Here is a 13,690-nt window from a genome sequence, read left to right on the forward strand (position 1 = left end):
CTGCATGCTCGTCAACAAGATTCAAGATTTCAAACTGCATCATTTTTTTGTCTTTTGAGATGAGGATCAATCTTGAATTTGAAAGATGCTGAAAATCAATATCATTACAGATATTCATAAGACTGAGACTGAGAGAGTGTGACAAATAATTAGCTTGATATAACGAGTGATTTGGACAATCCCTGAACTCCACATGTGCTGTCCACGTAGATCTACTAGTATCTGCCATGGCCAAAGTGTGCCGAACACTATTCTTAGGGACTGACGACTTTGCACTCGTGTGCTTGAAAAAGCTTTTGGAGCGAAGGTAAAATTATTTCCGACTTGAGAACGTGATATTGATGGGAATGTTGTGACATTAGACGAGATTAAATTGTGACACAGTCATGTTCACTATACATGTCCCTGAATGTGAGAACCGTTGGTTGTCCATCCTTGTCTCTGCGTGCTCAAGAAACTGTACTCGTTGTAGTGTAGTACGGTCACCTTTTACTAGTACAGCACTCAGTAGTAGTATAATCATGATAAATTTTGTTTGATATTGGTACTGCTGAGATCTAATACATGTACTGGTAAGAATACAGGATACTGGTGACTCGGAGGGGAAATTTCAATTGGTACCATGCAAACTGATATACTGGCTGTTACGCAGATCGTACTCCTGCCATTCTGTCATGTTGTGTATTGGTTGGGGGGAGTACTTCGAGTGTGCATACAATAGTGTTCATGAACATGTACATGCCATGGGTGCACGGATACTACAGTCTACAGTCATGTTGATCACTTTCACTGAGTATACTACACATGAAATGTTTGCAGAACAGGCACCACCTCGAAATCATGGACAAGATGTTAGGCCAAAACAAATAATGACCTTGTTTCCGGTCGCCCGACCGGGCCACTTTTTCCCAAATTCTGAAACTTTTTTTGGTCCCAAATGCATACAAACGGTGGCAATGCCATGTGTGCAAGTGCACTCAACGAGTCATAACTCAGTCAAATCTCAACCGAATTCCACAATCGAAACACCTGCAAGGTAGCAGAGACTCTCAGCTGTCTGCTCGAAAACTTCCGGGGTCGATACGAGCTAGAATAACGGAGCTGGAAGGACTCGAACTGTTTGCTTGATTTCTCAGGATGTACGAAAACAGGAATACACCACATGCTGTACAAGAACAGTGAGTCAGTCAACTCTGACATTGATCCTTGCCATGATATATATGTACACTGTACATGTGTAGGTGCTCTTGTCTATCAATACCACAACGATTGAGAAACCAAAAAAGTATCCAAAAAAAGTTTCATTCCGGCCGACCGAGTCTCCTTTTTGAGGGGTTGCCGACCGGAAACAAGCCTATTTTTTGTTTTGGCCTTGTTACAATCTCTCACGAAAGATAATGATGTCATGTGTGTGTGTACTATGTGCGTGCGTGTGTATATGTGTGTGTGTGTGTATGCGTGTGTATGTATTGGGGGTGCAATTACCGTAAAGTCTTGTATAAAAGCCGCACTTGAATAGAAGCCACCCTCGAATAGAAGCCGCAATTTTGGGCCCATCAAATCACACATAATTCTGGTTTTAGTGTCGACATACATAGAAATACCTGTCTTGTATAGAAGCCTGTCTCATATAGAAGCCTGCAAAATTTCACCAAGAAAGTCACAGAAGCCGCGGCTTTTATACAAGACTTTACGGTATGCCAGATAGTGGTCTCTTGCCATCAGGATTGGCTGCTTGAAAGTGTAATGTTGCACGTGCAATCTAATCATAAGAATACAACAACAACAACACCTATGTTGGTTTCAGGGCCCGTGTACTTTCTATTCAAAGTATACAAACCTGTTGACCAATGGACTGCTTCTAGCTAGATTAAAAATCAATGGTGCTAGTGAAGCTTATAGAGGAGGTTACGCGAATAATGTCATGGTAGAGGGAATAATGTCATGGTAGAGGGAATAATGTCATGGTAGAGGGAATGATGTCATGGTAGAGGGAATAATGTGTCATGGTAGAGGGAATAATGTCATGGTAGAGGGAATAATGTCATGGTAGAGGGAATGATGTCATGGTAGAGGGAATGATGTCATGGTAGAGGGAATAATGTCATGGTAGAGGGAATAATAGAGAGGTTCCGCATAACGTAATTACGTTAGTAAAAACTAAAAACCGTAGTCGATCTACGGAAAGTCTTACGTAAACTGCATGCCGATCTGGGTTCCGCCATACGGAGTTTTCAAATCACGTAGCTGCCCTTGGCAACTCCGAACGTGGCAGTGTACGACCAGATCGACCTGGGGAGAGAGTCATAAATTTGTACCCCAATCCACTTACGGACCAGCTACGTTATCAGAGCCCTATCTACGTACTCTACGTAGACAACTTTCCGTAAGTGGAGTGCAAACTCGCGAATTCACGGGTTTTTCCCGCCCACTAACGTAAAGTTGCTCAACTTTACGTAGTGCGGAACCTCTCTATTGTCATGGTAGAGGGAATAATGTCATGGTAGAGGGAATGATGTCATGGTAGAGGGAATAATGTCATGGTAGAGGGAATGATGTCATGGTAGAGGGAATAATGTCATGGTAGAGGGAATGATGTTATGGTAGAGGGAATGATGTCATGGTAGAGGGAATAATGTCATGGTAGAGGGTCTGTGGAAACGCCTATAGGCGGTGCTATATATGCAGCGTGAGTTGCTAGTGCATTGCTGTGCTGCTACTTTGGCAAAGCATCCGCTCAACGTATGACGTAATCGCCTACTCTCTGTATCAGATCCACCCTGAAGTGCCTGAACACACCCGGGGAGAGGTGTGGTAGCTTGGGACAGTGCTCCCCTATTGTAGTCCTTGGTGCAGAGTCTACATGTAGTACGCAAACTTGAAAGAAGGAAACAAAGCCTTTCTGCTGTGACTCTAAGTTTCACAGGGTTTTTTCCGCTGTCTGATGATTTGTAAAACCGTGAAACTCAGAATTACAGCAGAAACGCTTTGTTTTCTCCTTTCAAGCTTGCGTATATTACACATGTATATACCCGATAAGTATACCGTGTTTTTTTCCGAATATAAGTCGCACCTTTTCACACGTAACTTCTCGGGCAAAGAAGAGGGTGTGACTTACAATCGAGTGGGACAATCTACTTACCATATGTCAGCGCCTTTAAAGCCATGGCCTTATATTCGAAACACCGCTGCTTTCCTAGATATTTTAGATGCAGAATGACTCACCCACTACGCCATGCCATAAAAGTCAAAGTCCACACAGAAATTTCAATCTAAATCTACTTGTTCACCCTTCCTGCTGGGCTGTAAGTTTTCTAGCATTGTACTTATTCCTTCATTTTTGCAAAATATACTTCAAATGTCATTTCATTTATGAAGCCCATAGCTTTATAACTGAGACTGGCTTTATAATCGAATATACTGCCATGGCTTTAAAGGTGCGGACATACGGTATGTGAATATAGAAGAAAAAACAGTAAAAACAGTTTCACTGAACCCTGAAAATGGGGGTGCGACTTATAATCAAGTGTGACTTCTAACCGGGGAAATATTGTATGTGTCATTGTTTCAAATCTTTATTCTCACGATAGCCAGTGGCCAATAAGAGATTGTTGTTCTTGTTGCTGCTGCTGCTGCTGCTGCTGCTGCTGTTGTTGTTGTTGTTGTTGTTGTTGTTGTTGTTGTTGTTGTTGTTGTTGTTGTTGTTGTTGTTGTTGTTGTTGTTGTTGTTCTCGTTCTTGTTGTTGTTTTGCTGTTTAGCAAGTTCTCAGATAGTCCGATTGGCGGAATTGAAGTTGTCAACTTGCCAAGGGTGAGGGCTGTATACTGTTCGCATACATGTGGAGGGTATGGCACCTCGTCGGAACGGTGGCCAGAAATAAGAACGGGCTCTAATTCAAAGAGGCGTTTTGGAGAAAGGAGTTTTAACAATGCGATAAATAGAACAAATGATGCCAACGTAATACCATGTAACAATCATGAAATGCAAAAATGTATAAAAATGTGATTCATTAACTTTTCTCTTTGGATGGTCATCAGTGAACCTCCATTGGACGGTGACTTACAGGTGAATAAACAATACTATATATGCTACAAAGCTACAAAGTCATGATTGGAGGTTACAAAAACTACAATAGCAGCAAGGGTGAAAAAGTGATTACATTGTCGCAATGGTGTGAAAGCAGTGAAAAAGAAAGTTGAGAGTGAAAAGAATCTAAGTGTACAGTTTGAGAGCTCAAATTCACTTCTTTTTCTCTTGGTGTTCACCTAACAGTGGGAGTGAGGGGATAAGTCTGTCAACTACTTGCACAAGTGCTGAAAGCCCCATTAGCTAGCTGCATCCATGTACCCCTTGTGCCTGGCCACAAGTTCCCAGTTGACTGTGGGTAGAAGCATAGCGGGAAAACCGCTCCCAGCCAAAAGAGCGGAGCGATAGCATCTAGAACTTTTCAGAACTCCGGGTAAACTCCAAGTGGACCACAAACTCTTCCATTTAGCCACCTCTGATACACCACATTTTGAAACAAAAAGCTGAGGAACTCGAAGGCAAATGACCAACACAAAGCCGGCATGGATTTGTTTGATCGACTCTGGCCTCAGAACAAACTTCAACATGTCAGCCTCCTTTCACTACGCTTATTCTAATTCAGCGATCCGTGCTGATGAGGATGGCTGTGAGTTGACCATTTGTTGTTGCTGTCAAACTGTTTCGAAAAGGTGCCGTTCCCTTTGCATACAGCCAAGAGTACATAACCTATACTCTTGATACAGCCTTGCTGTTGGTGATAAACGTACTTCGAAGTACAAGTAACCACCACTACATTGTAGAATTGCACTACAGTACTGTGTTTTCTGTTTGCCGGTGCCCATGTGTGTGTGTGTGTGTGTGTGTGTGTGTGTGTGTGTATGTGTGTGTGTGTGTGTGTGTGTGTGTGTGTGTGTGTGTGTGTGTGTGTGTGTGTGTGTGTGTGTGTGTGTGTGTGTGTGTGTGTGTGTGTGTGTGTGTGTGTGTGTGTGTGTGTGTGTGTGTGTGTGTGTGTGTGTGTGTGTGTGTGTGTGTGTGTGTGTGTGTGTGTGTGTGTGTGTGTGTGTGTGTGTGTGTGTGTGTGTGTGTGTGTGTGTGTGTGTGTGTGTGTGTGTGTGTGTGTGTGTGTGTGTGTGTGTGTGTGTGTGTGTGTGTGTGTGTGTGTGTGTGTGTGTGTGTGTGTGTGTGTGTGTGTGTGTGTGTGTGTGTGTGTGTGTGTGTGTGTGTGTGTGTGTGTGTGTGTGTGTGTGTGTGTGTGTGTGTGTGTGTGTGTGTGTCTAGATTAACTCTTGTGTAATCATGATGCTAGTGAAGCTTGTATCAGATCCACTCTGATTTAGCCACCCACACTAGTAGCAAGTATTACCTTCACTGGGGGCAGGGGTAACTGCAGTTGGATCCCGGGACGGATACCCTGATGCCGTCAATCCTTTTTCTGCACCTTGTCCTCACCCACTTACTGAGGTGTGGTGAGCCCATAAGTGGGATCATTTTCAAGTCCACCCAGAGTTTTGGGGATTTCAGGGGGTGTCGGCCGTTGGGCGGTTCAATAGCCAATTGAGTCATCTTTCCAAGATTCCTTTTGAGTCTCTCTCCCCTCTCCCGGGGAGACCCACGTGACCAGTTTTGACAGTGAGCAACAAGTACAAGTGTTTGCGTGCGTGTATGTGTGTTTGTGGGGGGGGGGGGGGTACACGTTTAGCATGTGTTCTTATCTACTGCTGGCCCCTGCTACAGGTCATAGATTACACTGGCATGATTCTGTAGTCTTCTTGCCTCCTATCTTTGCTTGCTATAGAAAAAGAAAGAACGTGCATCTGCTGTTCAAAAGTACGCTCAAGAGAATAATCTTATTCAGCATGCATGGCCACCTCTGGCATCTCAGTAAGTTGCTGTTGTGTTGCTGAGTTAGTTCACATCAGTCATTGTGCACAGGTTTGCTTGTGGTTTCCTGTAAGTAGAGTAGAATGCATGCCCTGTAATTCTTCTCTGATGCAGTGTACTGAAGTACATTGAAGTGTGTTGAAGTACATTGAAGTACATTGAAGTGTGTTGAAGTACATTGAAGTACATTGAAGTGTGTTGAAGTACATTGAAGTGTGTTGAATTGTTCACATACACCTACATAGTGTATAAATTCAACGTGGTGTTCAAGGTGTGTTTGACACATACATGCCTATGACAAGGTACATGTAGTCAAAGTGTGCCTTGTGTACTTCTGTATGTGTCTCTTTCATAGCATCGTGGATCGGTTTGACACGGCAGCAGTAGTGTCGTTTGGAGCTCTTCTCCCTGACTATTTCCTTGATCTCTTCCCAAAGTAAGTGGATGCATGTGTTACACACAGTATCAGTGGTGCTGGTTCTAGCACAGTCGGTTGGATTTTTTAATGGACTGTGTACAGAACAGAACAACAAGGACAATCAAGGGTTGTTTGCTGCGGCAGCAAACAAGCCTTGATTGTCCTTGTTGTTCTGTTCTGTATTACGCTCTGCCTCCACGGTGTTGAGCACTGTCAGCACACTGGGTACATCCTCCGGGCAATGGACTGTGTAGATATTATGTGCTTACATGCCTGGTATGTATTGTTGTGTTGTTGTGCAGGCCATGTGTGAATGTGCACCCATCCTTACTACCTCGCTGGAGAGGTGCAGCACCACTTGCTCACACTATCATGGCTGGTGACCCTGTGTCTGGAGTTACACTATTACAAGTCTCTAAGCGAAAGTATGTGTGAGGGCATGGAGCCAGGTTTGCTGGCTTGCCTGCATTGCATATGTTGACAGAGCTGATTGACATGATCAGCCTCTTCTCTGATTGCTGTTCATGCAGATTTTTTTTTCTTACGGGGTAGTTTGTGAGGGCATTGCTTGTAGACGGCTGCTGCTGCTGCTGTTGCTGTTGTTGCTGCTGCTGTAGACTGCTCTCTTTGACTTCCCATGCTTGTGTGAATACCGGTGTTTCTGATGTAGATTCGATATTGGACCAATCTTGATGCAAGAATCATGTGCGGTATGAAAATAGGGTGTGTGTGTGTGTGTGTGTGCGTGTGTGTGTGTGTGCGTGTGTGTGTGTGCGTGTGTGTGTGTGTGTATTCCTTTTGAGTCTCTCTTCCCTCTCCCGGTGATACCCACGTGACCAGTTTTGGCAGTGAGCAAGTACAAGTGTGTGTGTGTGTGCGTGTGCATTTGTGCATGTGTGTGTGAATACAGTACTGCAATGAGCATGTTGCACTGTAGACGATCTTTCTCCAGTCCTTAGTACTTGAAGTACATTCTACCCTGCAATTTAGTATTCTATTGCTGCACCCACCATGTACCTGCAATGTATGTCTGCACAAGCATATCTGGCAACCTGGTAGGACACAAGTACGTTGATTGCCAGGAGAGCACCCCCCCCCCCCCCCCCCCCACACACACACACCACCCTTCTGTCACGGTGTTTTGGAGGTGGCACAGTCTAGCAAGCCCTCTCCGTAGACTGAGCGGCACTTGCATTGTGCCCACCTTCAAGCAGCGGCAAGCTCTCCAGACAACTGGTGCATTGCCATGTGGGACCCTATTACACACGTGACACCGTGCATTGCCATGTGGGACCCTATTACACATGTGACACCGTGCATTGCCATGTGGGACCCTAGTGCGCACTGTGCATTGCCATGTGGGACCCTAGTACACACGGATTCTTTGACCATGTGACCTTACAGTAGTTGCACTCTGCCATTTTCCTTCACTGGCTGTAAGCTGAGGCGCTTTGCACAGTACTGGTCTGAACACTAATCCAACTGCACTGATATACTGTGCTGGGCTGGGCTGGGCTGGGCTGGGCTGGGCTGGGCTGGGCTGGGCTGGGCTGGGCTGGGCTGGGCTGTGCTGGGCTGGGCTGGGCTGGGCTGTGCTGTGCTGGGCTGTGCTGTGTTGTATGCATGATGCATGTGTCATGTCATCTACTTGTAGGTTGAGCAAGATACCGATGTTACTGAATTATCCCAGCAACTGGCAACACTTGGCTCTGATATGGTATGTACCCTGTGCTGAGAGATTATCATGTGTGTGTGTGTTTGTGTGTGTGTGTGTGTGTGTGTGTGTGTGTGTGTGTGTGTGTGTGTGTGTGTGCGTGCACACGCGCGCGCGCGCGTGTGTGTGACGGCGTTTCTGTTCTTCGGCCACACCTGCATGAACTCTTCTGTGCATGTTGGCAGTTGGTCAGCATCAGCTGTACTTCCTGAAGAGTGGAAAGATGCTATGCGTGTCCAAATTCCCGCAACGGTGACTTGAGCAAGTGTGACAACTGGAGTGGAATTGCCCTGTTGGAGTTTGTCGGAAAGCTTCTAGCACATGCTCTCCAGGACCGGCTGCAGCCTCTCGCTGGGGCACACCTCCCTGAAAGCTAGTTTGGTTTTCACCGTTTCGGCATGGGTAATCCTGTACAGATGCCATCTGTTGCGTTCGACAGGTGGTTGAGAAGGCAGTCAAGCATCGTTGTAAAGCCTTGCTCGTATTCGTCGATCTGCGCAAGGCTTATGACTTGGTGTGCCCGGGTCACTCAAGGCTTATGACTTGGTGTGCCTGTGTGCCTGGGTCACTCAAGGCTTATGACTTGGTGTCATGCTCTGTGCTGCTGTTTTGGCTCTTGAGGTTTGTGGTGTGCCTGGGTCACTCATTCAGCTTATTGATGGTTTTCATTCCGGCATGCAGGCTGCTGTTCGAGTTGATGGTGGTGTATCTGAGAGCATCTCGGTTGAGAATGGTTTGTGGCAATGGTGCATAGTGTCCCCGCTGTTGTTTAATCTAACCGCACGGCACACGGTACACGGCATATGGTTGTACTAGCTGCTGGTGCTAACTTACATGGTGGTTGACATGTGATTGTATATGTATGCATAAGTAGTTCTACTCTGCTGAGAGTTGAATTGGCGTAACAATGACATGGAGTGTTGTTTGTAACTGTTCTTGTTACGTTGCAGCTTGTCAAGTGTCTGGAGAATTATGATGAATATTTGGAGAACGCCCGTCCACAACAACAATCAGGATCGACGTGGGGTAAATGAGGACTCTCGTGAATACTTTACTATCATTATTTGTTGGCATGTGTAGTTGTGTATGCAATATAACCGAAGCCACGTCCGTGTCTATTGCTCTCTCTCTCTCTCTCTCTCTCTCTCTCTCTCTCTTTCTCTCTCTCTCTATCTTTCTTTCTCTCTCTCTCTTTCTCTCTCTCTCTCTCTCTCTCTCTCTCTCTCTCTCTCTCTCTTTCTCTCTCTCTATCTTTCTTTCTCTCTCTCTCTCTTTCTCTCTCTCTCTCTCTCACTCTCTCATCTCTCCCCTCGTCATTTTCCTCAATACGAATGTTGTATCGCCAACCTACCTCGTCTTTGGCTTGGTGTGAGTTCAGAGCAATGGCACCTAAAGACTCAATACTTGTGACTTGGGCCACTGACAACCTGCAGTCAGGCTCAGCATGCCGCTAGGTCTGTTAGATTGACGTGTGAAGATGTGAAGACTGTCTGTGCACCTAAAAGTAGCTCACGCTGCATTTATTTCTAACGCCTTGTGTAACGTAGGCATGCAGTTACACACACAGTTATGTACAGTTATGTACAGTCATGGCCTAGAAAAGAAATACCGTAAAAGTTGTACTCTTGACTGGCAGAAATGCTGTGGTAGGATTAGTCAACAGTTTGGCGAGACAAAGAAAAAGGGAAATTTTGGATCCTGGTCGCAGCACCAAGTGCATTCATGGTGTGTATGCACGCACTGGTATATGCATGTGTGTGTGCATGTTTTCCAGCAAAGAAAATCACAAAGGATATTGCAGAAGTTGACTGGGCTAACATGACAGTTAAATCTATCATACGGCTACAACAAGCGCTATGTGATAGGGTGAGTTGATGCAATGTTCTCAAATACTCAGTCAGTGTGCGCTCTAACATACACTCAGTGTGCATTCTAACATACACTCAGTGTGCCTTCTAACATACACTCAGTGTGCATTCTAACATACACTCAGTGTGCATTCTAACATACACTCATGTGCTGCAGTTCAGTGCAGATTACATGCATTCTACACTGATGTGCTGCAGTTCAGTGCAGATTACATGCATTCTACACTGATGTGCTGCAGTTCAGTGCAGATTACATGCATTCTACACTGATGACGTGCTGCAGTTCAGTGCAGATTACATGCATTCTACACTGATGTGCTGCAGTTCAGTGCAGATTACATGCATTCTACACTGATGTGCTGCAGTTCAGTGCAGATTACATGCATTCTACACTGATGTGCTGCAGTTCAGTGCAGATTACATGCATTCTACACTGATGTGCTGCAGTTCAGTGCAGATTACATGCATTCTACACTGATGTGCTGCAGTTCAGTGCAGATTACATGCATTCTACACTGATGTGCTGCAGTTCAGTGCAGATTACATGCATTCTACACTGATGTGCTGCAGTTCAGTGCAGATTACATGCATTCTACACTGATGTGCTGCAGTTCAGTGCAGATTACATGCATTCTACACTGATGTGCTGCAGTTCAGTGCAGATTACATGCATTCTACACTGATGTGCTGCAGTTCAGTGCAGATTACATGCATTCTACACTGATGTGCTGCAGTTCAGTGCAGATTACATGCATTCTACACTGATGTGCTGCAGTTCAGTGCAGATTACATGCATTCTACACTGATGTGCTGCAGTTCAGTGCAGATTACATGCATTCTACACTGATGTGCTGCAGTTCAGTGCAGATTACATGCATTCTACACTGATGTGCTGCAGTTCAGTGCAGATTACATGCATTCTACACTGATGTGCTGCAGTTCAGTGCAGATTACATGCATTCTACACTGATGTGCTGCAGTTCAGTGCAGATTACATGCATTCTACACTGATGTGCTGCAGTTCAGTGGTTCAGTGCAGATTGCATAGAACTACCTTACATGTGATTAGACATTTTTTCTTCAGACTTTTCCCGTTTGCATCGTTCCAATGAATATCATGTGATAAGAGATTGAATTTTCTTCATTCCACGTAAACCACAAATGAAATGGCTGGAACGCCTTTTTTGTCCGAAAGTTAAATTGAGATTATTTTTTTTGCCAACAACCTCAAAATACGAACTGAGATATTGCGACTTTGACACTGCTTGTAGAAGAAGTTGACTGATCTGAAAGTTGGAGCTTGCAGCCCCCCCCCCCCACACACACACACACTCTGACACTTGACTGATGTTCTATTCGTACATGTATGTTGCTGCTATAATCTGTTGCTGCTGCCCAGTATGCAGTGAAGACAAGCTTTGACTCCATACCTGTACGTCTGCATGGCATTGGAGACTTGCTGGATGTGGTGACAGATGTGGATGACTTCATTCCTTCAAGCGTTGAGAGTGGCACGCCTGGTGTTGCTTTCCATCGCAGTGATAGCAACTTTGTGTGTATTCGATGCCAGGTAAGCAGATCACTCTCTCTCCTCATCATGTTCTCTATCAACACCTCAGCAGGCTAGTACAATGTATGTTTCAACCCCTCAGCAGGCTAGTATATTGTCTGTTTTAATACCCCAGCAGCCTAGCATCATGTCTACGGGCTGTTGAAATCACCAAGTGTGTTATTTTAGAAAGGGAAGAACTAACGTGTGTGTGCATGCGTGCGGGACATGTGAGTCTGTTCGCGCGTTGTTTGTGCGGGGCAAATTCGGACGTGTGTGTGTGTGCGTGTGGTTATGCACGGGTATACGCATGCTGGTGTTGTTCCACAGGATGGCTGGGTCACTGTGGAGGAGTTCCATTTTCTAGGTGAAAAAGAACATGTTCTGGCTGAAGATTTTGCTCTGGAGCAGATGCAAGATCTAAAAGAGCATATCAGTGACAGTCTTGGCAACACCACCACTAGCAACAGCAACACCACCAGCAACACCAGCAACACTACCAGCAACAGCAACAGTGATAATGCTGATGAAGACGATGAGGACGTGTACTATTACATCGGCAGATTTTCTCCATCGTGATCCCACTTTGAAAGCACATATAGAATAACTCCCATAGCCAAGACGGAAGTGCTTCAGTTCCAAGCTCACACACATACTTGTCCGTTTTACTCAATCAGTGGCACAGCAGGCTGCTCGCCGTAGTCGTCATGTCCTGTTCAGTGCTACTGTATTCGTGCTGTTCACCGGACTGGTCATGGTGAACTCATGGTCTTACTGTTCACCGGACTGGTCATGGTGAATTGATGGTCACACTGTTCTCTGGACTGGTCATGGTGAATTGAGGGTCACACTGTTCTCTGGACTGGCCATGGTGAATTGATGGTCACACTGTTTCTCCGGACTGGCCATGGTGAATTGATGGAACTAATCAGCAATTGGTCATAAGCTGATGAAAGTGATAACTGCTGATGCTTGAGGGGCAGAGCAGCTGCACTCTGTCAGTTCCACAGCATGCAGTGACACAGCAGTACTGCTACTACTGTCTATGAATTACTGCACTGATGCTATGAGTATGACATGGCAGCAGTGCTGCTACTATACTAGTACTACTGTCTATGAGTGGCTGCATTGACAATGGCACAGCACTACTGCTACTACAATACTAGTACACTGTCGAGGTATGGCTGCACTGACACTGCACTGTCTAGGTATGGCTGCACTGACACTGCACTGTCTAGGTATGGCTGCACTGACACTGTACTACTACTACTACTACTACTACTACTACTACTACTACTACTACTACTACTACTACTAGGCTACAGCAGCTGCAGTACAGGAGTATATGGAATGCTGCTGGTGTTTCTGTTCTTTCTTTTTTTTAGGAGTGTATTGTAGGTACAGAATGAATGAATTTCTGGCATACTTTCCACACTAGACTTTGGATTAATATGAACTGTCAATCTCTAGTATTATTATAGCTTGCAACGGTGATCATGTGACGAAGCACAACGTTCTCGATTTATACAGCATATTGGAAGTGAAATGGCGATGAAACGTACACAAGTTGGATGATGGTGCTAATCAGGTTGTACTTTGGCAATATGGATAGCCTCTAGCCCATCAATGTGGCATTCGCTGCGCACCCTTGCGCGAACCTTGAAGTGCTCTGTAACAGGTTTGTTTGCATACTGCATTGGGGCAAGCAGGGGACACGATCAGGTGTGTTGTGTTGTGATTGTACCGTCATGTTTATCAGCTGGCCATGTAGTATTGTACTGATATGAGAAGTAACAGTAGGAAAGGCCTGGTCAGGTTCACAGCTGACTTTGTCTCGTTGTGTGCTGACACATTTGATTTACAATGTGGGAGGTTTCGCTCTACGGAATTACGTATGAAAATAACGTAGGAACTGCACGGAATTTTCATACGTAAAAAACAGAGCTGCTGGGTTTCGCTCTACGTGATTTATCCACGACTGCTAAACATGCGTTGTTGCTTTGGAGACGCGTTGGCTGCATGCACCATGAACCGAAACCGCGTTTTCCATCTTATTTTGCACGTAGTGTACGGTGTGTGTACGTGTACGTGTACCTTGTGTTTCGCGCGGCTTGAACGTTGCCATGGACAAATGCGGAAAATGCGAAAAAAATATTTCAAAAAGTCCTACGGAGGACCCAACGTAGGAAAGAGCTTTCCTACGGAATTCCGTAGAGAGATTTACGTATGAAAG

At 45.2% G+C, this 13,690-nt stretch overlaps 1 protein-coding gene across 1 annotated transcript; it reads left to right on the plus strand.

The window, feature by feature from the left end:
* The first annotated feature begins 128 nt into the window (after positions 1 to 128).
* Positions 129 to 13,027, plus strand: LOC135829452 (methionyl-tRNA formyltransferase, mitochondrial-like). Its single transcript, XM_065341857.1, has 11 exons — positions 129 to 307; positions 3,760 to 3,811; positions 5,823 to 5,908; positions 6,264 to 6,344; positions 6,629 to 6,751; positions 6,997 to 7,036; positions 7,981 to 8,043; positions 8,991 to 9,066; positions 9,815 to 9,906; positions 11,308 to 11,478; positions 11,788 to 13,027. The coding sequence occupies exons 1-11, from the start codon at positions 228 to 230 to the stop codon at positions 12,034 to 12,036; spliced, it is 1,113 nt and encodes a 370-aa protein (XP_065197929.1). The 5' UTR covers positions 129 to 227; the 3' UTR covers positions 12,037 to 13,027.
* Positions 13,028 to 13,690: the final 663 nt, after the last annotated feature.

The sequence above is a fragment of the Sycon ciliatum genome, chromosome 13, assembly GCF_964019385.1.
Source record: "Sycon ciliatum chromosome 13, ocSycCili1.1, whole genome shotgun sequence".
NCBI lineage: Eukaryota > Metazoa > Porifera > Calcarea > Leucosolenida > Sycettidae > Sycon > Sycon ciliatum.